Source organism: Python bivittatus, unplaced genomic scaffold (genome assembly GCF_059951505.1).
Source record: "Python bivittatus isolate LINGU-HERP-01145 unplaced genomic scaffold, Pbiv_v1 ctg000440_np1212, whole genome shotgun sequence".
Taxonomy (NCBI): domain Eukaryota; kingdom Metazoa; phylum Chordata; class Lepidosauria; order Squamata; family Pythonidae; genus Python; species Python bivittatus.
In genome coordinates this window covers 4,928,137-4,952,649 of record NW_028277063.1, presented here as the reverse complement: position 1 = coordinate 4,952,649, position 24,513 = coordinate 4,928,137, and the positions used below count along the sequence as shown (strand labels likewise).

The following is a 24,513-nucleotide window of genomic DNA, read 5'->3' as shown; positions in this document are numbered from 1 at the left end:
ATTTCAGTGGCATTCACAGGGTCAATGTCTTTGTTAGCCAGCTGAAGTTGTATAGAATCCCTACAAACTTTTGAGCTTCAAGAGGTTCAGTATCATTTGTGGCTGATATTGGAGGCAATACTGTATATATGGAGTGATAGAAAGCCTATTGATGTCTAATTTGGATTTAGAGTGGGATAAGGGCTCTGTCAAAACATGCTGGGAAGAAAAATGCAGAAAATGGTGGTATATTCTATTTCCCAAAGGATCAGTTCCAGCTGTTAAATGAAAGTCATTTGATAAAGTCAGTGAAAGTTAGTTCTCACATGGTCAAAAGTAAACTACAGTATCTAATGCTACATCAGGCTGTTACCAAAACAAAGGATAGATGAAAACTATATTTCCTACCCCAAAGAGAATTGCTTCTAGCCCTTTATGTAAAGTAGGTGAGAGAAACAGCACAATATAGTTGATTATTATAAATAGATCTCACGTTTACCAGAATTCTCGCATTATGGCTTCTTAGTTTTCTACAGTAAATTACTTATCAGAAGTTGCTAAATTCTTGTGTGCATGTTTAATTCAGTCTGGCCTACCAAGGAAAACTCTGACAATATCATTCTTCTGGCTTGTTTTCTTTCTTTCTCAGGATCCCTAGAAATTAAATCTGCAGGTAAAGTCAACGCAGGAGGGTTAACAGGAATCCAATTAACAATAATAAGCCAATAATGAATACAGGAAGTAAAACTAACAGATGTCATCAAACATTAAAACAATAAATACTTTCTATATAGCTGCATGGGCATGAGTGTTAAGGCATCATATGGAGACCCCTGACTTTCATTTCTTACACTGGAGCTCTAAGATAAGAATGGGCAAAATTTAAATATGTACTTTCTTTTGATTTGAGTAATCCTGAGAAAATTTCCTATACAAGTTCAGTCCTGAGAAAATTTCCTGTACAAGTTCAAATTTAGTGCTTAATACTAATATAATTTAATAGAGCTAAATGAATGTTGAAAAAGTCATACAACAAGCTACTGATCCTCTCCCCACTCCCGCCATAAGATATATTTTAAACTATTAATAATATATTGAAGGACAAATAGGTTTTTCTAGGTCTTTAAACCAAACAGCTATCCTCCCGTTTAATTAACACAATTCTGTAATAAGCAATAAAAGAAAACCTTCAGCAATACACAACGATGGATCGGAATTTGCAAAGGGATCCTTGGCAGAAAGATAAGGGAGTGACAAAGATGAGCCTTCTTAAATTGATTAAACATTGAAAACTACATTAATGGAATCTTGATCCCTTTCCTCTCTTTTCAGGTTTCATTAATAATATAGGTGGCCCTCATTATTTGTGGGGGTTCTGCTCCAACCTAACAACCACGGAACATGAAACCATAGATCACGAGACCTTGAAAAATGGGCACATCTGCCATTTTTTGCACATGCAGAAAATACACAAAAACTCCCCCAATAGCATCCTCTAAACACAACTCTGTGCCAAAACCCATTGATGCATGAGACACTTTACCATGGATAATGAGAGCTGGTTTCTATTTATTTATTTATTTTATTTTACAATATTTTTAGCCTGCCCCAATCCAAAAGCAACGGCTGATATGCAAGGCTAACAAGGACCACATATCCTAATAAAAGGTAAATATTGAGTTAAGCCTTCTACCCCAACCTATTGCCTTCTGGATGTGGTAGGACTCCAACTTCCAACATGCCAGTGGCTGGGAGTTCTGGGAACCGTAATCCAAAATGTATTTGGAAGGCACCAGATGGGGGGGTGGGGGAGCCTGTTCTAATGAGTTTACTTCTGAAGATACAAGGAAAAGTGCACCCAAAAAATATTTAGCAAAAAAAACCCCAAACCCCTCTGTCCCCATCCTCTTGTGCTGTGGCTAGTGCCTACAAAGGCAATAGGATCATCAGCAAGCATTCAGAATTAAACTCTTCCTCAGTTTGAGCTCAACTCTTGGTGATTACATGAGAACGTTTATGTAGCTTTTTTTGCAGCAGCATGGAAGTGGGTTGCCGCTGTTTTATTCAAGGATGGTCCACAGCCCTGGAATTTCCTGCTGGTGTCCCATCCAAGTACTCACTGGATCTCACTCTGCTTAATTTTGGGGGGATCAGCATTTTTGGGGCTAAGAGGAGCCACTTGCTGCAGACACATGATGCTGAAGTCTTGGCAAGTTGCAAGGCATGGCTGCTGGGTTTCATGTGACAACAACGTGTACAGAATGTCTCTAAATCAATGTTTCTCAACCTTGACAACTTTAAGGTGGGTGGACTTCAACTCCCAGAATTCCCCAGGGGAATTCTGGGAGTTGAAGTCCACCCACCTTAAAGTTGCCAAGGTTGAGAAACACTGCTCTAGATTATGTGCAGTTGCCCTTCCTTTAGCCCTCCTATGATTTATCAGAGCTGTTTATTTTAGACAGCACCATCACAGTCTGAGAGCTGATCTAACTAATTTGATAGCACTGATGTGATATATAGATGTGATATACTGAGAATCATAAAAATCATAGAACTGGAAGGGGCTGTTTAGGATATTGAGTTCAATCCTCTGCTCAGCACAGGAATGCAAATTAAAGCATCCTTAATGACTGGCTGTCTTCCTTTCTCAAATGCAAGATATGTTAGACAATTGTTTGTCTGTCTGTCTATCTATGCAATATATATTAAGGGACTGAAAATAAATAGTGAGTGTGGAAATCCATCCCTTCCCATTTCTTTATATTTCAGTGATGTGAACTTGAGCATCAAGGTCAAAGGAGGGCTGGATTTTAGCAAATTAATATTGAAAAAAATTGTTTTTATGGGCTTACTGTAAAATTCTGTGTCCTTCAACTGATTCAGTTTTACCAACAAATAAAATTTATTTCTGAAATGCTTTCTAGTTGCCTTTTGGGCATGCTGTATTAATTTATTTTTAAGATGAGATAGTTTTTCCTTTCATTATGTTAGTAAACAAAGCCATAAAGAGGAGTATATCCTCATGGTGTCACAAGTCAATGCATAAAACACTGTTGGGTATTGAATGACATCTTCAGCTCAAATTAAAACCTTCACCTGCTCCTTTCCCAGTAAATGAGAATCTATTGGGGGCATAATTAAGTTGCAGTACTTAGCAGATGATTATTTTTGTCCATATCAATATCCAAGCCACAATTAAAGGCCTAGCAGGAAAAAAGTTTGATAACTCTGTGTATAGCTGGCAGAAGTTTTTTAACAGTTGAAGGGAGAAACTCAGCAATATCAGCATACATAAAACATCTTTAAAAAATGGAGTGCGTGGATGTAAATACTATCATGTCAAGAAGTTGTATGTGATGGCAGACAAGGAAACCAGGTTGGTCAAAGTATTTCCAATTTATTTATATTTATTTATATATCAAATTTATCACCTCCCATTGTGTTGAACAACTCTTTTTCCTACATTTTTTCCTAATTTTTTTCCTAAAATTTCCTAAAAAAAGGAACACCGTCCTTCCTAAAATTTCCCTTTCTGATGTATTTGACTTCAATATCAGTGATGGCTGGGGATTATGGAAATTAAAGTTGGACACATCTGGAGGATATGTGGTTGGGAATTATTTGAACAGATCTGAAAAAAACAGACGGAGAAAGGTCCTGATTATTTGTATACTCAGTTTTGCCAAGGAATAAGCAACCTCGTCCCATCCAGATGTTTTGGACGATAGGTTCTACCAGCATGGCCAAAAGGTCCAGAAAATGTACACAGTATCAGCTTGCCTTCTGTATCTTTGCCAATTTAGAGTTTTCTCAGTTGTCTATCTGTCAAAAAGGTTTGAAGGGACTAAATGATTTCCTTAGGACCTTGTATTCCCGGCTTCTTCTATTCTGTAACATTTCCCTCCTCCTCCAGTTTGGGAGGACAGAATTTGTAAAGAAGGCTTCTACCAGGGCAGGTGTGGACAAGCTAGTGTCCTACATTTGTTTTGGACCAACTCCCATCAGCTCCATCTACCAAGATGAAGGATCAAGGATTAGGGGAATTTTAGTTCAAAATATCTAGAGTGTGCTGGACTATCTAATTCTGCTATAGGGATTTACAGTGACTCAGTTCCAGAAGGGTCTGGGTTCCTGCCAACACACACTCATAGAGGATGTGTCCAAGGCCTCTGAACTTTATGATGCCAGGGAGTGAATACGTAGGTTTGCAAATCTGGACTTGATGGACAAAACAACCTGGAAGTGAACATCTGTGATGACCCAGGAAAAATGCAATGTGAGCACTTACTATAGGTGCCGTGTGTTGAGGGACAGACTAGGTCTGTGGGGTGATTCTGCACAAAAAGGAGCAATGGAGAGGGAAGTGAAAAGTGTTCCCTCTCCAGCTTAACTCCAAGGCACTCCACAGTGACAGTATTCACATGATACACTGAACCACAAATTAGCTAACCACATTTTAGTTTAGCATGCTGTGTGAATGCAGCGTATGTGAATGGTGCAAGCATATGTCCAAACTGCACTGCTGTATCACAAACGTCTAGTTCAGTGTTTCTCAACCTTGGCAACTTTAAAATATGTGAACTTCAACTCCCAGAATTCCCCAGCCAGCATGCTGATCTAGTTTAATCACAAGATCTATGGCAGAGATGCAGAGAGGAGCAGGGCCAATAAACAGGAAATGTCTGGTCTGACTTAACTAATATTTCTCTCCAGCCTTATTTGTAGACTGCAAAAATGTATGTGTACATGTCTGTGTTTGAAGGGTTCAGCTATTTTCAAGGTTGGGAACCCAATGACACCCAAACTCCTTTGGGCCAACAGCCACCATTTTGTCTCCCCTAGAATTCTCTGTTGGCCTTTATTTTGGAATCCATAGACTCCACAGTGGGTACAGTAGCTAAATGTGGTAGCTAAAATAGGGTTGGCTAGTTCAGAGAGCACTAAGAAAAAAATGATTGAGGGAAAATATGGCAACACTATTCAAGCTCAAGATCTGTTTTCTCTTGTTCCAGAATTTAGGACAGAACAATGGTGCTAAGTTTCAGGAAAGTAAATTCTAGGTAGTAAAACATTAGGAAAATGTTCCTAACAAGAAGAATAGTTTGATAGTGGTGTGGAATCCAAACATAGGACCCAAACCAAATAATCACAGTTCATTGCAGCGTTTATTATATAGACAGTACATACTGGAGGGGACCCCATCAAAAGGATAGTGAGAGACACCCCTACAAACAAAAGAGATGTGCTGATATTATACGTTTCAGAAAAGGGGAAGGGAAAAATGATGCATGCCTGCATATTCATGAGTAATAGATCTTGGGTTACTTCCTGCCCCTCTGCTGTCTACTTCAAAGGAAACAATTGTCTTAGTGAGAAGAAACAGGTCACAAGGAGGGGGCAAATTAGGGTGCCAAATGCCAGGAAGAAGACATTCTTCATTGGTATCTGGAGGACAGATTCCTGGGTTGCCATGGATATGTTCTGATAAGGTTTACAACAGGTTGGTGTAAAATAGGTGCTAAGCCAGCCCCAAGCCAGCTCCAAGGCTATTGCAAATTCCTTATGTTTCAATTTGATTTAAACGGTCCCATTCATCTGAAAACTTATTTTCCTCACAGAGGAATCCGTGATGAAGAGATTGGTGGCTCCTCTTCACTGGATGTATTCAAGCAGAGGCTAAGCATCCATCGATCAGGAACACTTTCATTTGGGTTCCCACACTGAGCAGGGGTTGGGTTACATGGCATAATTGACCCCTCTGTGATTCCACGTGTGCTGTGCCAACTCAGGCAATTAGACTAATTTGGTCAAATGTAGCTCAGTTGCGTATTTTCATTGGCTCAGAATTATAGAATCCAAAAATACCATGTAAGAGTTGGAAGGGACCTTGGAGGTCATCTAGTCCAAAGTTTCCCAACCTTGGTAATTTCCTGAGGTACGGCCTTTAGTGCTCAGCATTCCTTAACCAGCCTGACCTTTGCTGAGAATTCTGGGAGTTGAAGTCCACACCTCTTAAAGTTGCCAAGGTTGAGAAACAGTGGCTTAGACTCACTGTTTCTTGTCCTGTCTTATGGAAAAACTCGGAAGAATACTGCCCTGTCTTCTACACAACAGTCCTTCAGGTACTTGAAGGCAGCTGTCATGTCTTCCCACAGTTTTATCCAGGTGAAACATCCCCAGCGTCTCCAACTATTCCTTATAAGTTGTTTTCCTTCCAGTTTGTCACTGTCCTTCCTAAAATGTGGTGCCCAGAACTGACCACAATGTTCTAGGTGTGGTTTAACCACAAAATAAAAAGGAACAAAAAAATGCAATTTTAAAACCTAGAATTGCATTTGCTTTTTTTGGAGCTGTGTTCATGTTGTGTGACCGTGAACACAGCCTATACAAATTGTTGATTCCTATCTCCCTTAGAGTACTGACTAAAGATGTAGCCAGTGTTAGATTATGTCATAGACCAAAGATATGGATTATCCCTCCTAGTCCTCAAATGTCATGTTTTCCTCCTATAGGAGAAGAGAATATGTCCAAGAAGAAGCCCATGATGACAGCATTATCTTTGGTTAGATACAGTAGTCCTCCCCTTCTTTATTAGTTTAAATCTTGGGGTATACAAGCCAAATATTTTAACTGGAAGGCTCTATAAAACTCATTTGTCATCCATTTAGTAAAAAAAGACCCTAGGAGAGATTGTGGCTTTAAAATCTACACTCAGTCTTGAAGCCCACTGGATGTTTTTCTGGGAGTCATGATCTCTCTCAGCTGAATTTACCTCACAGGATTGTTGTGAGGATAAATGATGGGAAGAGGAGAATAGAATCACATATACCACCTTGACTTCCTTAGAGAAAGGGTGGGGTATTCATCTCACTTATAAAAAAGAGAAAGAACTACTAATTTTATGGATTAGCTCAAAATATTGTGGGCTAATAGCTGGTGGGTTTATTTGTGGAGTTGGTACCTAAATGTTAAAGCTGAAGAGCAGACTGGTTTAGAGATGGTTGAAGGCCTGTGGATTGGATCCAATCCAATTTTACAATATGATTTTGATATTATATCTGGAGCCAATTTTGTGCTAAATTGTATCTTAAAGCTGCAGGATTTGGTCTGATTTATGGTAATTTCAGGGAAACAACTGCCTTTAATTCATAGAATCCGCTTGATGTCTTCAGTCTTTAAGTGTTTACAGAATTGCATTTCTTGAAAAGAGAAGTAAGAGGCAGGAAATTTAAATCGATTGAAGATCCATTCATAACTTTTGAGAACGTAAGAAATGTGACAGCATTTCATCTCTCTTTTGTGAATGTTAAGGTACTTATCTCTAGCTGCCATCGTACTATGGCCAGCTTTAAATTAAAGTAAGAATGATAGAAATCCTCCTACTCATTAAAAGAAGTTTTTTGCAGCACAGTCCAGACTCAGAGATTGTGCTTTTGAGTAGAACTTGGATTTTAAATCTCCTCTTAGTCAATGTGGTCATGATATTGGTCCACACATTTGTGTTTGCTACTCTGTGCCTGCAACGTTGTTTGATGGCTGATGTGCCTGAAGGATCTATTGCTACTATCATGCTATAGATAGAAATTTCTCTGTCCATGTCAGGTCATCATTATCCATATTGAAGACTCCTGTCAAGGGCAGAGAAGTACATGCATAAAATAGGGGACCGGGAAAGTTTTTCTCAAGTTTCTACTTCACAACTTCCTTTATAGTAAGGGAGTAATAATGGCTTATCAGTACCTCATGTGGTTGATTAAACTAAAGCTTGTGTCATCATATGTTTGGTAGTCTTTGTAATTATTTTTGTTATTGTCACAAGGGTGGTTGTGGAAATTAGTTAAAATGTTTAGTATGTTTGTTTCTTTTTTAAAAAAAGAACTTTATTAAATTTCAACAACAAGTAAAATAGAGGAAAATAGAGGGAAAAAAGGGTGGAAAAAAGGAAGAGATCAGAAAGGGAGTGAAATTTAAAATATGAAAAGGAAGAAGTGAGAAAGAAGAAACAGGATAACTTCTGACTTTTTTTGGTACAGGCACAAATATATAATGCGTTCACCTCTTACAGACATATTTTGTATTATTTTAAACATTAGAGTAACGATAGAAAATATAAGAAAAACTAGTACAAAGTATTTCTGTAAATATAAAAAATATCAGTCATCAAAGCCCAAAATTAAAGTTTCATGTCCTTCAGTTTCAAGCAAAAAGTCCAAACGTGGTTTCCAAGTAGAAACAAAGCCAAAGTTTTTTCTTTAATCAAAGTAGTCAGTTTCGCCATCTCCGCCAATTCCGTTAATTTCATTATCCATTCTTCAGCTGTAGGTATTTGTAAATCCTTCCATTTCTGTGCAGAGCATGCTTGTTTCTTGTGCTTATTCTTCACCAGCCTTCCTTATTCTACTGGCTCTTCAGATGTACAGACTCCAACTCTAAGAGGTTGGCTAGAACTAAACATTCTGGGAGCTGAAATCCACACATAAAGGAAAACCTGCCTTATTCTGCTTCATACTGTGAAATTCACATACTAAATTTCAACCATACGAACTGAATTAGGCTAATGTTGAAAGAGACATAGCTGAATGAGGTTTAGAACCTAGTTTTCCCACCTTCATAATGCTGCTGCAACTTTTTTTTTTTAAATGGGCAAGGTTTTGCACCTTTAATCGCCTCTTTTCTCTCTGCTAGAGATGTAAAGCACCCAGCTGCCAAATGTAAGGACCACAGTTCTGTCCCATTATTATAACATGTAAACATCAATAGATTTTTCTCCTTTTACAGAGCTCTTAAAAGCAAGGAGTTGGGTTGATAAGCGTAATTTAAAGACTGCCTTCTCTGTAAATGTCTTTCCATAGATATAATCAGCATCCTTGCAGATTCAATACCTTCTCAGTCTCTTTGACTCTTTCCCCACTTCTGAGTTCAAGTGCTCTCCATCCATTCTTGAGCTGGCAGCAAACTATACTGATGTAGTTGCCCCCATTGCCAATACAGGTAGTCCTTGCTTAACTACCACAATAGGGACTGGAAAGTTCATTGCTAAAGTGACTATTTATACAGTCGTTACATGAATCAAGTGGTTCCCCATTTATTTTGCTTGCAAATGGTGATCACGTGACCCTGGGACTCTGCAACCATCATGTGAGCTGGTTGCCAAGCGCCTGGATCACAATCACATGACCATGGGGATGCTGCAAAGGTTGTAAGTGTGAGGACTGTTGTAAGTCCCTTTGTTCAGCACTGTTGTAACTTCAAATGGTCACTAAATGAATGGCCGTTAAGTGAGGACTACCTGTATCTATCCTACCCCTGTTACCTCTATTCCTAGCCACTGCCAGTTAGCTGTCTTCTCTCCAGATAAAAGGTGATAGTCTAAAACAGTGTTTTTCAAACTTGGCAACTTTAAGATGTGTGGATTTCAACTCCCAGAATTCCCCAGCCAGCATGCTGGCTGGGGAATTTTGGGAGTTGGACTTCACACATCTTAAAGTTGCCAAGTTTGAAAAATACTGGCCTGATTTAACATACCTTAATGCTCCTCTTGGACAACGTTGGAATACGTGAGGAAACATTTTTGCACCAGATCAACTAAGATATCTTAAGTCTGAGCTGGAGATGAGATGAAGGCAGCATCATGGAGACAGGGCAGAAAAAAGTTATTGGCAAGGCATGCTTGCGCCACGGTTAGATGCACGTGGGGGGAAAGGTCCTTTAACATGTAACGGTCATCCTTACTGTTAGGGTGGTTCAACATAGGGAAAGGTCCAGCTGCAGTTCTAATTCTGCATCTGGCAGGGAAGTGGGGAACACAGAAAACAAGGCTAATAATGAAAAAAAGCTACTGTATTTCCATGGGAATGGGGAGTGTCATCTCTCAATGGGATTGATTTCAGAATATAAGCATTTTCCTTGCAAGCTAACAGTGGTGGTGTGAAGTGCCTCCCACTTTCCCAAGCAGTGAGAAGTTCCAAGAGCAGTGCTACCTGGCTTTTATCCCCACTGGATGAGATAGCACTGAAGCATTATTCACGTACTTGGAAATATACACCCACTCCCCATGGAGCACATACATAGGTTTGCTTTATAAATATAGCATTATTGCTATTTATAATATGGCCAATAACCAACATTACTTCATAGTTGCTTAATTTACAAATATAATAGGGACAAACAGAGGAACCCTGACTAAGTAGCAGATTTGAGAAGAGGTCCCTCCACCATTCTTGTATCTTCTCCATTATCCCTCTACCTTCTCAGCTAACTCTGCCTCTGTTTCCTTCTCTTCCGTACACCAAAAGTTATCTCTCTATCGCAAACTCTCTATCCAGGGCTAAATTCAGCTTTGAAGGGCCCTAAGTAAAATGGAGATTATGGTTAGAGTTACTATCTAATTTCAGAGGCAGTGACCCAAGAATGTGGGACCACTCTTTCAATTTCCCACATGCCCAGGGCCATTTATGTCATGGGTATTGTGATAAGTTGTAAGAGTGAGTAGATGCATATGCCTGAGGATTATTTCAGTCATATAAATCAATCCAATGTATACTAGCTTGACAGAGGGAAAAATGGAAGAGGACAGATTGGTAGTTCTAGTTCATCTACAGCCTTCTTCTGCTCTGTCCTTTCTCTGCCAATGCATCTTTCATCTGCATGCAGTTCCTCATCTCTGAAGCTTACCAGGCATGTACTAGTAAACAGGCACATTTGAAGGAAGTGCTATTACAGAGGACAGAATTAATTGATTTCACAAAGCTTTGGTACGTTGCCTTATGGTAGATCTCTAGTGCCTTTCTTGTTTCCGTAGGTCTGGTGAAGCTGGGTGTACACTGCATCACAGGGCAGAAAGTTGCAATTAAGATTGTGAACCGGGAAAAGCTTTCTGAGTCTGTACTGATGAAGGTGAGCAAATCATGTTTCTTGGGGTTGGCAGGGGGAGTGGGGGTTGAGGGTGGATGAGGGAGATTGGAGAAGATGGAGACCAAAAGGGTGTGGGACTGAATCCACAGTCCAGAGAGAAATAAATTGCATGCTATGCTTTCTACGCATCCCATCTCTGGCTTTCACCTTCTCCCCAGGGGAAGGTCGAAGTGGGTAGTCTGATCAAAGCAAAACCCTCAGCAGAGATATCAAATTCATTCGTAGTCTGTATTGGCGCCCTGAAGGAATTTGCCAGTCACTTTCTAGCCACTGGGAAATGTGCAAAAGTACTGCAAGGCAGTCTCTCACCAAGCTGTCAAGTTTGAAGAAAGAAGCACAAAGTGATGTTACTAAGGTGGCTTCCCCACTAGTTACTTAGAGCAACTTCACAGCAAACCCCTAGCTGTTGTTGAAGTGATATAAATCCTGTCCTCAGTACTGTAACTTTGGCATAGCAGCGGTTGGATAACTACAGAAAATGTTCTCAGTACCAGCATTAGCAGTGTTGGGGTAAGGGATGGGAGTGGGGGGCCAATGATGATATGAGGTCATGCAGATGACATGATTTTTAGGTACTTGCATCCAATGTCATGACTCAAGTACACAGTTGTGTCATCTGTGCAATAATCTATGATACACATGTCATTTTGGCATCATCATGGCTTGCTATGGATGTTTGTGGCTACACGTTGTTCATGGAAAAAGAGCAGTAAGATTTTGCTGCCTAACAAAGAATGCACAAAATGTAGATGGATGCTCTAAATCAGTGTTTCTCAGCCTCAGCAACTTTAAGATGGGTAGACTTCAACTCCCAGAATTCCCAACCAGCATGCTGAAGTTGAAGTCCACACATCTTAAGGTTGCCAAGGTTGAGAAACGCTGCTGTGAATGTTTATGGTCCCTAAGTGAGAAGTGAGGATGGCACAACCCAGAACAGGATTAGGGTTAATTAAGACTTCCACAACTCTGATATTCTGACCCTGACCTGTTTGGCCAGATGGTCATTAGTCTTCACCACCAGAGCAAGTCTCTGTCCAGGTCTTTGATTTGTCCTGCAAAGTTGAGTAATCTCACATGAGCTGGAGTGGTTCAGCGGAAGCCTTTTTATGTACACCAGTACAGTTTTCCCCCTTTCTGAAGTCTGTGCTGATGTGGAGAAAACCCCCACTGAAAAGACCCTCCAAATACCAGATACCTTTAGCCATAACATAAAGCAGATTGGGTTTTTTTTTTTAATTGGGCAACTACATCCCTTTTCAAGGCTTTTGGGAAAATGCACAGTAAAGACGAGGCTTACTAAATGTTTGCATGCTCTCAATTGACATTTGGTAAGACCAGATCCAATGGTCAGTAGCAGGAAAGCAAAATGAACCACAAGAAGATATATATGAGGGCTTATATCAGATTGAGAGCCCTGCATTTGCCAGTTAATGTCCTGGCAGGTGCTTTGCGGACAAGCTGACAAGCTGATAAAAGACAAGTGGGTGACGGGCAAAGGTCTTGCCTGGAGGCCCTGAGCAAAGACTAGATGCCCTCTTTCAGCAGCATAATGATAGACTCAAAGGAATGAATCTTTATTTCCATCTGTAGTGCATCTGGTTGCCCCTCCAGCTTCACCTTAGGAAGGAGACTCCTGGGCCGCATGCCAAACCCTGACTGGAAGGAAGTTCCTTCCTATAACAAGCCTTCTTCAATGGCCATGGAATCATCCAAAGTAATTCCAGATGACCTTCGTGACTCCTTAATATATCTGATTGTTCCTTAAATATGTATTACCTCTTGTGCAAGTGTAGGTAGATAACCCAGCTTCTCCCCCCACCTTCCTTTCCTTTTTTTCTTTTTTCTCTTCTTTTTTCTCTTCTTTTTTCTCTTCTTTTTTCTCTTTTTTCTCTTTTTTCTCTTTTTTCTCTTTTTTCTCTTTTTTCTTTTCTTTTCTTTTTTCCTTTCCTTTCCTTTCCTTTGCTTTGCTTTGCTTTGCTTTGCTTAATTTACAAATATAATAGGGACAAACAGAGGAAGGAAAGGGAAAGGAAAGGAAAGGAAAGGAAAGGAAAGGAAAGGAAAGGAAAGGAAAGGAAAGGAAAGGAAAGGAAAGGAAAGGAAAGGAAAGGAAAGGAAAGGAAAGGAAATCCTTTTTACCTATTCTGAATTATTGCAAAATTACAGACATGCTTAAAAGCATTAGATATTATTGCACGTAAAATTCTTGCCCCTGTTTGTTCATCAAGGGAGACTTGTTTATTTGCCAAGGGTGCTGTTTGGGCATGGTGCTCTACTCTGGAGCCCATGGCTGAATCTCAATACCCCATACGTTTGAGTAGGGTTTTACAGGTTACACACACTAAGATTAGATGACCCAACACCAAGCTTCTTTCTTATAATCATATTTATGAGACACGATTACCTGTCTTGCACATGTAAATTCTGTGATGGCTATTCACTATTCATACAGGAAATGATAGTAGTCTGCTCCTAATTACACTGGAATTTAGCAGCCATTTCCCCCTCTCAGTGATGGGATTTAGATTGACTTCCAGATGAATTTTTAATCCTAAATGATGCATTCAAGACCACTACCTGATCCAGCATGCTACAATAACCCTGCCTGATCAAAAGACCTCTCTAGGGAGCAGGCAGTTTGCCTGCATAAATTGCTCCCGTTTCTTTCCTATCCTGAAGACCCTGAGATGCAAGGGAAACCCTTTTTTTGCAAAGCAGACCAAGAGTGCTAGTTTTCCAAACCTCAATTGTTGCTCAGTAAGCTTATCATGAACAAGATTTCCTCTGGTCTCTTGCTCCCTTGGTGCTTTGGCAGACCTGCCATCCCACTTTTCCCAGTTCTCTTTGCCAAGGAAGTGGTTGCTGCCCCTTGCCACAATCCTGGTGCTAAACTCTGTTTATAAGGAGCTCATGTAGGACCTGGCAAGCACCAGTCAGGCGTTATGCAAACAGGACAGGATCTATTCTCTGCTGCAGCCCAAGCAGGACGCAGTGGCCCTGAATGGCAGTTTCCAGGGACCAAAGGAAGGGGCATGGTGCAGCAGCCTAAAGTGACCAATAGAAACTGGGGAAATCCCACCTCTGTCAGCATCAGCAACCATACTGTCAGTGAAGCATGCAAAAAGCATATCACCTGCAAAAATTGTATTGTGAAGAAGAGAGAAAAAACATGACTTTAAAACTTGAACAACTTCAAGCTGCCTCAGCTGTGGGCTGTAGGTAAGAAGAAGGCCATGTCCTCATAACATGGGGAAACAAGTTCCTGGCCCATGTTTGTGCCATGCTGAGGGAGATGTGAGGATGAGCTTCAGGGGACACGTTCTGTGATAGGTATGTGTAACTATTCCTACCAGGGTATTGCGGTATCACAAGTTTGATGAATGCTTCACCTGGCAGGACACCGAAGCCAGACTTGGTTCAAAGAATTATCGTAAAACCAGGAAAAGAAAAAAAAGTGGTATATAAAGAAAAGAGCAGAATAATGTAGTAGGGAGTAAGTCATATGAATATGAGCTGGGGGAGGGGGGGAACCCTTGTCTCCATCTGCCCCAAGCTCTGCATCCTTAGGACACAAACAGAACTGAAAATTCTTCTTATCCCTGTACATATAAATACTCCCCTCCCCCCCTTTCTTCCATTGTAGGTGGAACGGGAAATTGCCATTCTGAAGCTGATTGAACACCCTCACGTACTCAAACTTCATGATGTCTACGAGAACAAAAAATACTTGTAGGTATTTATTTGCAGATGGCCTCCCGCTTGCAAATGGGGCTCTGGTCATATACCTGCCAGGGTGAAATTGTGCTTTCTAGAAATTAGCCACATTCCAACCTGGAGTATTGTAATCTCTCTTCATGGATTTTCTTTCTGGGGATTCTACATTCAGTGGAAAATTTGGGCCTTCTTCCCAGTCATAGATGTAGCTATAGGGATTACAACTCCAGACTTGTAATCATATAAATTCCATACATAAATACATAAATACCATACCATACAGTCTGATACCATACAGTCTAATAGCATGGACAATGTGAAAACTGTAGGTTGGGTTTAAAATGCATTGTGAATAATTGGCAAAGGCTAATTATTAATATGGTGAAACAGCCCTGGATTAGCACAATGTGTAAACTCAGTTTAAACCACCCATCTTCCCCAGTCAACATGGTCAATGGCCCTCTCAAGTTCTTCACCACAATGTTTCCTGCTACAGACCTACCTGAGATACCACTGAGGCCATCTATTCTACTCTGGACTTTCCCCAAACATTTTTCCTATGTGATATGAAGGACAAGAGGATACTATGTTCCTATCCCATATACAGAACAGCTGGATTGGCAACTGAGAGTTGCTTCAACATTTGCCATTGGATAGTATCATTTCCATACTTGCAACAGAGTAGTTTGGCAGGCTCAGAAGAGATTGTAAAGCATCCATGGCTCTATTTATGAGCAAAAAAGAACAGCTTGATATTCAGGAAGACCAGACAGAAGGCTCCCATCGCAGCTGGCCACCTCCTTAGCGTGTGTTGTCTGAGGGGGTGACCTCATCTATCTGATGATGGGGCCAGTTCTGGTACTACTTCTTGAAGGCAGACCAAGTTAAAGTGTGATAAGTGATAGCCAAGGATGTGTGTGCTTATGGGGCTATTCTGAAGAGGACTCTTAAGGGTTTTTTACATTCATCCCAAAGCATTTACCAATCCAATTATCCCCTTTACTCCCAACAGATTGACACTACCCCCCATCTCCACCCTCAATTTATATGTGGCATTACTTGAGTGGGGAGGGAGGGGAGTAACGGAAGACAGGAAATGACTATTTTTTCTCCAATTTTGCTAAAGTAATTGACATTCAAAAGCTTGGTTTCTACATATCCGTCTGCAAAGGGGCAGGACCAATAAAAAGAAAGGGTTTGTGTTCCCATCTGCTTCTGAAATTCTTGGCACAAAGCGGTGGTTTCCCAGGTGGAAGATATCTGTATTTCTCTTGGGTGTGAATGCTGCCAGAGTGGCAGAGCTCTGTGAACATATGTGTGTGTGTGCGTGTGCGCATGTGAGTGTATGTGTGTGTGTATGAGAGAGAGAAAGAGAGAGAGAGAGGGAGAGATGGCTGTCCAGCATACCAGGCGGTGCCAGACCATTGGCAATCTCTACACATAAGCTTTCTTTGTCATCCTCTTCTGAAACAATGGGAGGAGATATGAAGAGAGACAAAGCCATAGGATAAAAAGAATGCATGGAAGAATATATATCCATATTTATTTATTTGTTTCTTTGTTTAAGAGCTAAAACTGGGGGGAGGGGATTATTGAGCTTCTGAGTTGTCCCTGCAGACCAAAGTTTCTTCCTTTGACCAGAATTTGTCTAGTTAAACATCAAAACGTGTAGATCTTGGGTTCCCATATGATCCCTGAGAAGGCAAATGCCCTATGAATAGATTCCCCAGACAGCCTGCCCTACTGGACATTTATATTTTTAGAAGATTCTCCCCCCGCTTTTTTTTTTTTTTGCATGATGTAAAAGCAAAATGCCTCCAGCATCTCTTGGTTTGAAAGAATAGCTCTGAGCTTCCAATGGGCCCCATCATGTTCTAGAGTCTCTCAGTTTGGAAGAATTCCAGCTACTCCAGAAAATGGACCAGAGTAAGCAAGGACTGTTCTTCAGGAGGAGGTTAGAGGGAGTGGCAGGTGGGATTCTGGTGAACATATGCTTTTAACTGGTCTTGTCCCCTGTGGCAGCCATTTCTGAATGGGGGACCCTGGCAGCATGTTGTGACAGTACCCACAACATGTTCTTCTCAAAAGTCTGAACACCAAGTTCTGGCCCTTAGATTTTGGGGAACCTTGAGATAGTAGTGCAGGCTGCAGGCTGAGCTGGTTGAGGCTAGTTAGCACCCTGGGGAGGAGAGAAGGGAGATTATCTGGAGCCCCATCAAGGGCAGCAGAATGGGTGCAAGAGAGAGCTGGCCCCAAGGCTGCAACTCACTGGGAAATACTTTTGTGTAGAGCAGCATTTCTCAACCTTGACAACTTGGAGATGTGTGGACTTCAACTCCCAGAATTCCCCAGCCAGCCATGCTGGCTGGAGAATTCTGGGAGTTGAAGTCCACACATCTTCAAGTCACCAAGGTTGAGAAACACTAGTGTACAGGCTTCTTGAAATTAACGTAACATGTTCTCTTCATCTGAAAAACTTGAGTTATTCTCCATAGTACAGTACCTAGCAAGAAACTCAGGGAACTCCATAATTAAGTTTTCTATCTTAGGTACTGAGGTAATTTTGTTTGTCTTGACTTTTTCATGTGAGTTGTTCAGTATCAGCAGAATCTGTGGACCTTTCCAAGTTTCAAAAATAAAAATAGACAGATCTCTCCCTTAAAGTACCATCAGTTAAAAAAAAAAACTTTTAGAAAAATATTTCCAGCTTTCATTTTAAGTCACGTAGCTCATCTTTGCCTAATCTGACTGGTGGGTGCACTGGCTAGAGATGATAGGAAGTGCAGTTTAACACAGCCAGTAGTTTTCAAAGCTACGCTAGAGTCTTTTAATATATATTGCTATTAAAATAAACATGTATTTATTTTATTCAAATAAATTCAATCAAATAACATTGAGAATGCTGCATTTCAGGTTCAGCTTTGATATTACTCTAATCCTAATTCTTGAGGAAATTCTCTCCTAATCATAATCCTTACTACATATTTACTCAACTGGAAGTTCAATTGGCTTTAATGGGAGTGATTCTCTTGTAAATATACTGATGTGTCAAATCTTTGGAAATCAGTCCTATTAATGCTGCAGAATTTACTTTCAACTCAACGTGCCTAAAATTACAGTGTTCCGACTGAGGAACAGCCTGTAAACACCATGAGGTATCCCCATGGAAAACTCTTCCTTATCAGAAACAGCACATAGATCTATGTGGAAATGCCGTGTGTGAGAGTCCTGCTCATGTATTTGGGTGCCTGTGGAAGGGAGCACCTTCTGGGAAACTGAGGCCAGCCCCTCCTTCAATCAGAGTGCACAGCTGCCATCCGTGTACAGCTAAGTTTGCTCAATATTTATTACACAGAAGTCTTTCCTGTGAAAAAATGTAGTCACGGCTTGAATCAGCTCTGTCTGTTCTCTGTTTGAGGGCTGGTGTCTATATTTGGGGCTGTATAACAGTTGGTGATTCAATCATGGTCTAACCCAAAGCGATATAAAATATTTTGAATTCTTCATCTTTTTCCTCCTGTCTCTCTCTCTCTTTGGCTCTGAACGCCAAAGTGTTAGCTCTCTCTCTCTTTCTCTGTCTCTCTTTCATTTTCTTTGCAAAGATTCTTGGTTTGAATGGATTCTGAGTTTGCTCCCATGGTGGTCTGATAGATTTTCAATTTCTTTTTAATTCTTGGTCATGCTGTCTCTGGACTTCTAATGTGTTAGATACCTGGTCTTGGAACACGTCTCAGGAGGTGAACTTTTCGATTATCTGGTGAAGAAAGGCCGTCTCACACCCAAGGAAGCCAGGAAGTTTTTCCGACAAATTGTCTCAGCTTTGGATTTCTGCCACAGCTATTCTATATGGTGAGTTGACTGTTGTGCTATTATGGGCTGTTACAGTATCTCGTTTTGTTCCTGCAGGAAAAGAAAGAAAAACATTTTTCTTTTGGTTTATTTTCCTCTATTGTCTTCTGGGTCCCCCCCCTTTGTTATTTGTGTTCTTATTGATTTTTTTATTGTGTCCATAGTTTTTATACTACCAGCCACATTGAATTATCATTGATAAAGAAAATCAATACTTATTATAGTAATTATTGTTCCCTCTCCTATCTCTGAGTCCTACTGATAATTGAAATGCCAATTCACTCTTTATTAAAGTACATCTCTGCCTAGGTCACCAGATGATCATTGGTTCCTTATCCTTTAATCACAGCGTGATATGTAAATATTGGTTGCTGGTGCTTTTTCTGGCAAAATGTAATATCTGATAAATGCAATGGTTTTCAGTCTTTCATATTTTAAGTCCCATCCAAAGGTCTAAAGTCAATTGACATTTCAATGACTTATCCTACATCCCATCAAGATTACTCCTCTGATGTGTGTGCCATTGGCTGAGAATCACTGTGTTGTACTAGCAGCTGCACATCAAGATTCATTTCAAAGCACAGGATCAGGAACCAGTAGATAAGGAGGTCTGTTAGACCACCTCTACTCATATCATCTGGCATATTCTGCATCTGCTTCAGGATCTTGCTCATAGGCCTATCAGTCAAATCATGGAGAACATGAGATGCAGTCATCTTGACAATGGCCCCACGGTTTTATAATTCCCTTCTGACTGAAAAAGATCTCACTTGTTTGATGTAGGCATCTAAGTAAGCTCTGAAGTCTTATCTATTCCCAGCTTCATTTAACTAAGGATGTACTGTATATAGCTTAACCCAGTAGTTTTCTGTTGTTTAGATAATTTCTGTTGACTCATGTTGCTTTGTAAAAGCATATCTCTGAAAAGTGGGTTATACATTTTTTGAATTTATGAATACATAGTTGGGAACAAATAGCATATAGCCCATCAGAAACAAACGCTTCCAACCCAATAAATTTAGTAAAATTACAGTTCTAGTTTGCAGCTTCATCGAGGAGGAAGAATAGATGAAAGATTGAAACGAGCTAACTCAGCACCCTTGGGTTTAATAATTTCAGAAGTTTTTAATCCAAATACATAAGACTGCGGTCCTTGTTCTATAGAGAAACCTGTTGACTTTTAATGATCCAAAAAAAAAAAAAAATTAGCAAGCAAATCTAGAGAAATAACCTGAAACATCTGGTGTATCTAGGATGTGTTTTCAGGCTAACAGTCTTTGGCTCTGTCTGTATGACATTCTAACCTAGTGCTACCAAATCTGAGTCACAAAATTCTAGACGACCACTCTTGCTGCCATTTAATATTGTTTAATATTGTAATATGACTCTAGATCTGGTAGTCCTACCTAAACTCATGGTTTTTTTCCCCATAGTTTCCTAAATTTACCAAATTTTATTGGACACATGGCATCATAAACCATCAACATAAATTATAATACAGATTCGCATGACATGCTAGGATAAACTGTTGTTTGTTTGTCAGCATTATCATGCAAACACTGTCTTATTCCACTGTGTCCAAATCATGCTAAAGGGCATAAGAATGCAATAGATTTCATAGCCATAAAGCCACAAGCCATACAGTATTCAGTAGAGCACTTGTGTAGCACTTAAGCAAGCAAACAAAAAACCCTCGATCGGTACTTTGGCAGTGCTTAAAGTGTGGAAGAAAAGTATTTAATTCTGATCTAATTTCCCCCACTGGGTTGAAAGCCATTCATGTACCAACTTCAGGAGATTTAGTGGTACAATTCCACGCATGTTAATGTATGTGCCTGCACATGTGGCTCTGCCACTGACCTGTCTCCATGGGTTTTGTTTGGACCCCTTCAGCCACCGAGACTTGAAGCCTGAGAATTTATTGCTGGATGAGAAGAACAACATTCGGATTGCAGATTTCGGCATGGCCTCCCTGCAGGTCGGAGATAGCCTGCTGGAAACAAGTTGTGGGTGAGTCATCCTCAGAACAGGGTCTTGCTGTTCTGTGATGCTGAGGGAGGTGGGAAGAAGTTAGGCACATGGCTCCTTGAATGGGTTGCCTCACACGTTATTGCGGGAATACCAGTGTGTTCAATGTGATGGACATGTAAAATGTGAAATGGGAAGGAGATGTATGTCTGGGAACCTAGGTAAGCTGACCTGTGACTTTAGACAGAGATGTGTCTTGCCTTCACACATTATGATTGTCATTGAAATGTAAATGAGCCAGAAACATCTGCTGTTACTTAATATTTGAAATGTGAATTGCTCCTCTGCCTGCAAACAGAGAGGCAAATTCATGAGAGATCTGCTATAAGTAGAATAGATGAAGTTTTCCACCAATGAAAATATAAATCATTCCTTCTTGGCTGTGGAAACCCTCTGCATAGCATCCTCCCATTCAAACCCAATTTATGGTCTTATTATCTACTCAGGGGATGAGATTTAGAGGTCTGCTAATAGTTGTAGCCAACAGCACCAACCTTCTGCACCATTCCTTAGTGCAGATATTTCCAAAATGGCCAGGGTGGCCTTGTCATTTAATTTGCAGATCCTTGGGCTAAAACATGGACCAGCAAGTTCTAGCAAAAGAAAAGCCCTGACCTATTTTGTGAGAAGGTCTTCCTTTTTTGTGAGGAAGCCTCCAATCTCATCACCCTACCAGATATGAAGTTAATCATATTTGTGTGACCAGGAACATGTGTACTGTATGGGGAATTGGTTTCAGTCTGGATCAGCATCCTCTTGGTTACTGTATGGCAATGGTGGCACTTTTCTTCTTAAAACAAATGGCATCTGTTGGGGAAGCGCATTTCGTAGGGCCAGAATCTGTATCAAGATTTCCCCTCCTCCTCATAGCTTCAATTTCCTTTAAAAAAATCATTCCCACAATTCCTAATTGTGTAAATGTCAGATTTAGCTTTGCCTCCAGACTTTCGAGTTAGGAGATAAAAATTTCATTTCATGGCTCTCTTTGGCCTCAAAGAAGGATATGATTGTCTGTAATGGGAAGGAAGGAAAGATCCTACCACTTCTAGAGAGATGGAGGGGGGAAGGCTGTGGGGAAGTTGATGAAGAAGCTGCTTGTGCTAGATGTGGAACAGCCTAGAATGGTTTTCTCCAGCCCAGATGTGTTGGACAGCAATTCCCAGAATTCCCATCTTGCAGGGTAATTGGCCACTCCAGAATTGACTTGAGGATGCCAAGGAAGGTTTGTCCTGGCACCTGAAACCACCAAATATCTAAAGATCAAGGATTCCCACAACCCATCCTAGATTAGGGAGGGGTGGTATATCTCACAGGCTTCTCTCCACATGCTTGTTGAACCCATGGTCCTATGGGTTAGCTTTCTTTGGCGTTTCACTCTTCCTGTCTCTCTGTCTTTCTCTCTTTTCTGCCCCCAATGCTGGGCTGCAGTTCTCCTCACTATGCATGTCCAGAGGTGATCAAGGTAAGGATTCAGGCCTAGTGCCCTCCCCTTATCCCTGTTGGTATCTGATTCCCTCCTCTCTTGTCCAGTGGATCAGGGCAAGGAGCCCCCTGCTTTAACCTGCCTCATCCTACTGGCCCCTCAGTTGGAACAATTTGCTTCAAGAATAGGTCCAATGGGAAAGACAGTTGCAGGAGAAACTATGGAAAGTGGTAGTTGGAGGGAGTAAGGGCAAGTTTTATACACACACACTCACATGCATCAGGAAAGGGTAACTTCTGGCCATCCGGATGTAGCAGAACTACAACTCCCATCATCCATCCTTCACCTTTGGGACTGCTGGGAGTTGTAATTCAAAAGATCTGGAGGGTCACCCCATATCGTAAAGACAAACATGCCTAAGTTTCGCAGCATGACACTGTATTTCAGACAAGTTTGTTGAAGAACTCAAACAAATATTTTTAATAATTTAAATAACTTATATTTGTTTGAGTAGCAATGCATCTCAGAGCAGATGTAGAAGGTGGAAGCCAAATCTTTTTAAAGTTCTAATTGTATTCTGTTAGTTATTCTAATGAACATGTACACATATACTGTAGGTACCTTCATACACTATGTATATGTATAATTCCAGAGTCACGAAATACTATACTTGGTTCAGAAAATTTATACTGCTTTCCTTCTCCCAACTAGTATGGATATTTTGAAGCTAGAGGAAAGAAACTCTATCCGTTCTCAAGAAGGTTGCTGGGGAACTCAATCCTGTTTGTTCAAGTGTGTGTGAATGTTTGTGTACATTTGGGAAATGTTAGGTAGACTCCTCGCCATACGCTGAAATTTAGATCCTGCTGGGCAACAGCACTATCCTAATTTTTTAAAAAACTGGAAAACCAATCACAGGAAGTAAGAGGAAAAGAAATCTCCAGATCCACAAGGTATATTAAACACAATACATTTTAGAACAGATGGATCTCCAAAAGATGTCAACGTAGTATATGATGATAAGGTTTTGCAAACTTTCCTCAATCAGAAAATAAACTTTCCCCTGAGTATCTGGAGGTCTCTTCCCCTTATCTCTCTTCCCCAATTGGACACAGTGAAGAGAAGAACTATTATTTTAATATTTCTTTATTTCATATTATACTCCAGCAATAGTTATCTCCCTTGTGGTTGCTCTTAATGCTTGGAAAAACCTCCTGCCCTCACTTCTGATTTCTTATTTTCAATTGTTTCCTGAAATCTTCCCCCTTCTCTCCCCAAACCAGTTTTCAAGCCCCAAATCTCTGCTTCTTGCTCCTTAGGGGGAGAAGTATGATGGACGTCGTGCTGACATGTGGAGTTGTGGTGTCATCCTCTTTGCCCTCCTGGTGGTAAGCCTGTCCCAGTAATAGACAGAGTCTTTGCTTACTCCTGGCAGGGAGCATTTAACCCGCCATTTAGTGCTGCTGTCTAGTCCCCAAGGCATCCATTTTGACTCCTGAGGGAGGACATCCAACTGTGTGTATTATTTTTCCTAACTGGTTGAGCCAAGCCAAATCAATCGCCTGAGATTGGGTGATCTCCAGTACTGCGGCGACATGTTGTCACTGACAGTGTTCTACTTCAGGCTGCCATAGAAAATAACAGGAGGGTTCATCATCATCATAATTATTTTTATTATTATTTATTACATTTATGTGCTGCCTGGCTCCCGGCAACTCTGATGGTTGTCCTGAGAAAGTTTGACATGAGGGAGGTGGCAATGGAAGGGGAAAAGAAAAGTTAATGGAGGAGAGGAGGGCAAAAGGACCAATGTTACACACCTTCATATTTAAACATAATGTTTTGACATTTAATGTTAACCCATGGGGTTCCTACAAAACCTTAAATCTGAGGGGGGTTCCACTGTGGCTCAGTTTCTTTCACCCTTTTCTCCTGCAGGGGGCACTACCCTTTGATGATGACAACCTACGGCAGCTGTTGGAAAAAGTGAAACGTGGGATTTTTCACATGCCCCATTTCATTCCGCCAGACTGTCAGAATCTCCTGCGGGGTATGATTGAGGTGGAGCCAGAAAAACGTCTCAGTGTGAGTCATCCTATCATTCCCAACGCTGAAGGAATGGAGGCAGCCGCATGCTTAGATGGGTGGGATGGAACAGGATGGAGCTCCTAGCAACCCCTGATCCAATGCATGCAATGCTGGAGGGCCCTGGACCTCTGGCTAGTATCATTTCAGATTGCAAGTAGGAGTTGTCACCTGGGGATGGGCTGCTCTTGTATATAGCAGTAGAATAGTGGTGGTCATAAATATCGCACGACAGTGAGAAGGTTTAGCTTAGAATTCTTCCCTGAGATGGTAGATCTATTATCTGATTTGATTGAAATTTAATTCGGACTTAATTGAAATAATTAAATGCTGGTAACATTATTCTTCTCCATGTAGCTAGAACATCCTCTTGTAATTTAAACATTATAATTTGATAGCAACTTTTGGAAAGGCCAAATGAGGTTTCAAGCAGCCACCTCATTGTGCAATTCTGCCCTACACAGTATATTTCCGCTTCCTGCCTTTAAAAATTGAATCTATTTTAAAACTCAATTAATGTT

The 24,513-nt window shown here is 40.7% G+C and overlaps 1 protein-coding gene across 1 annotated transcript in view; it reads left to right on the top strand.

The window, feature by feature from the left end:
* The window catches only part of BRSK1 (BR serine/threonine kinase 1), a 44,666-nt gene that overhangs the window by 4,899 nt on the left and 15,254 nt on the right, over positions 1–24,513 (top strand). The window contains exons 2-8 of the mRNA XM_088142713.1: positions 10,781–10,875; positions 14,537–14,622; positions 18,316–18,456; positions 20,350–20,466; positions 21,913–21,946; positions 23,227–23,295; positions 23,846–23,992. Of these exons, the coding sequence (XP_087998839.1) occupies positions 10,781–10,875; positions 14,537–14,622; positions 18,316–18,456; positions 20,350–20,466; positions 21,913–21,946; positions 23,227–23,295; positions 23,846–23,992 (689 nt within the window). The remainder of the gene's footprint in view (positions 1–10,780; positions 10,876–14,536; positions 14,623–18,315; positions 18,457–20,349; positions 20,467–21,912; positions 21,947–23,226; positions 23,296–23,845; positions 23,993–24,513) is intronic.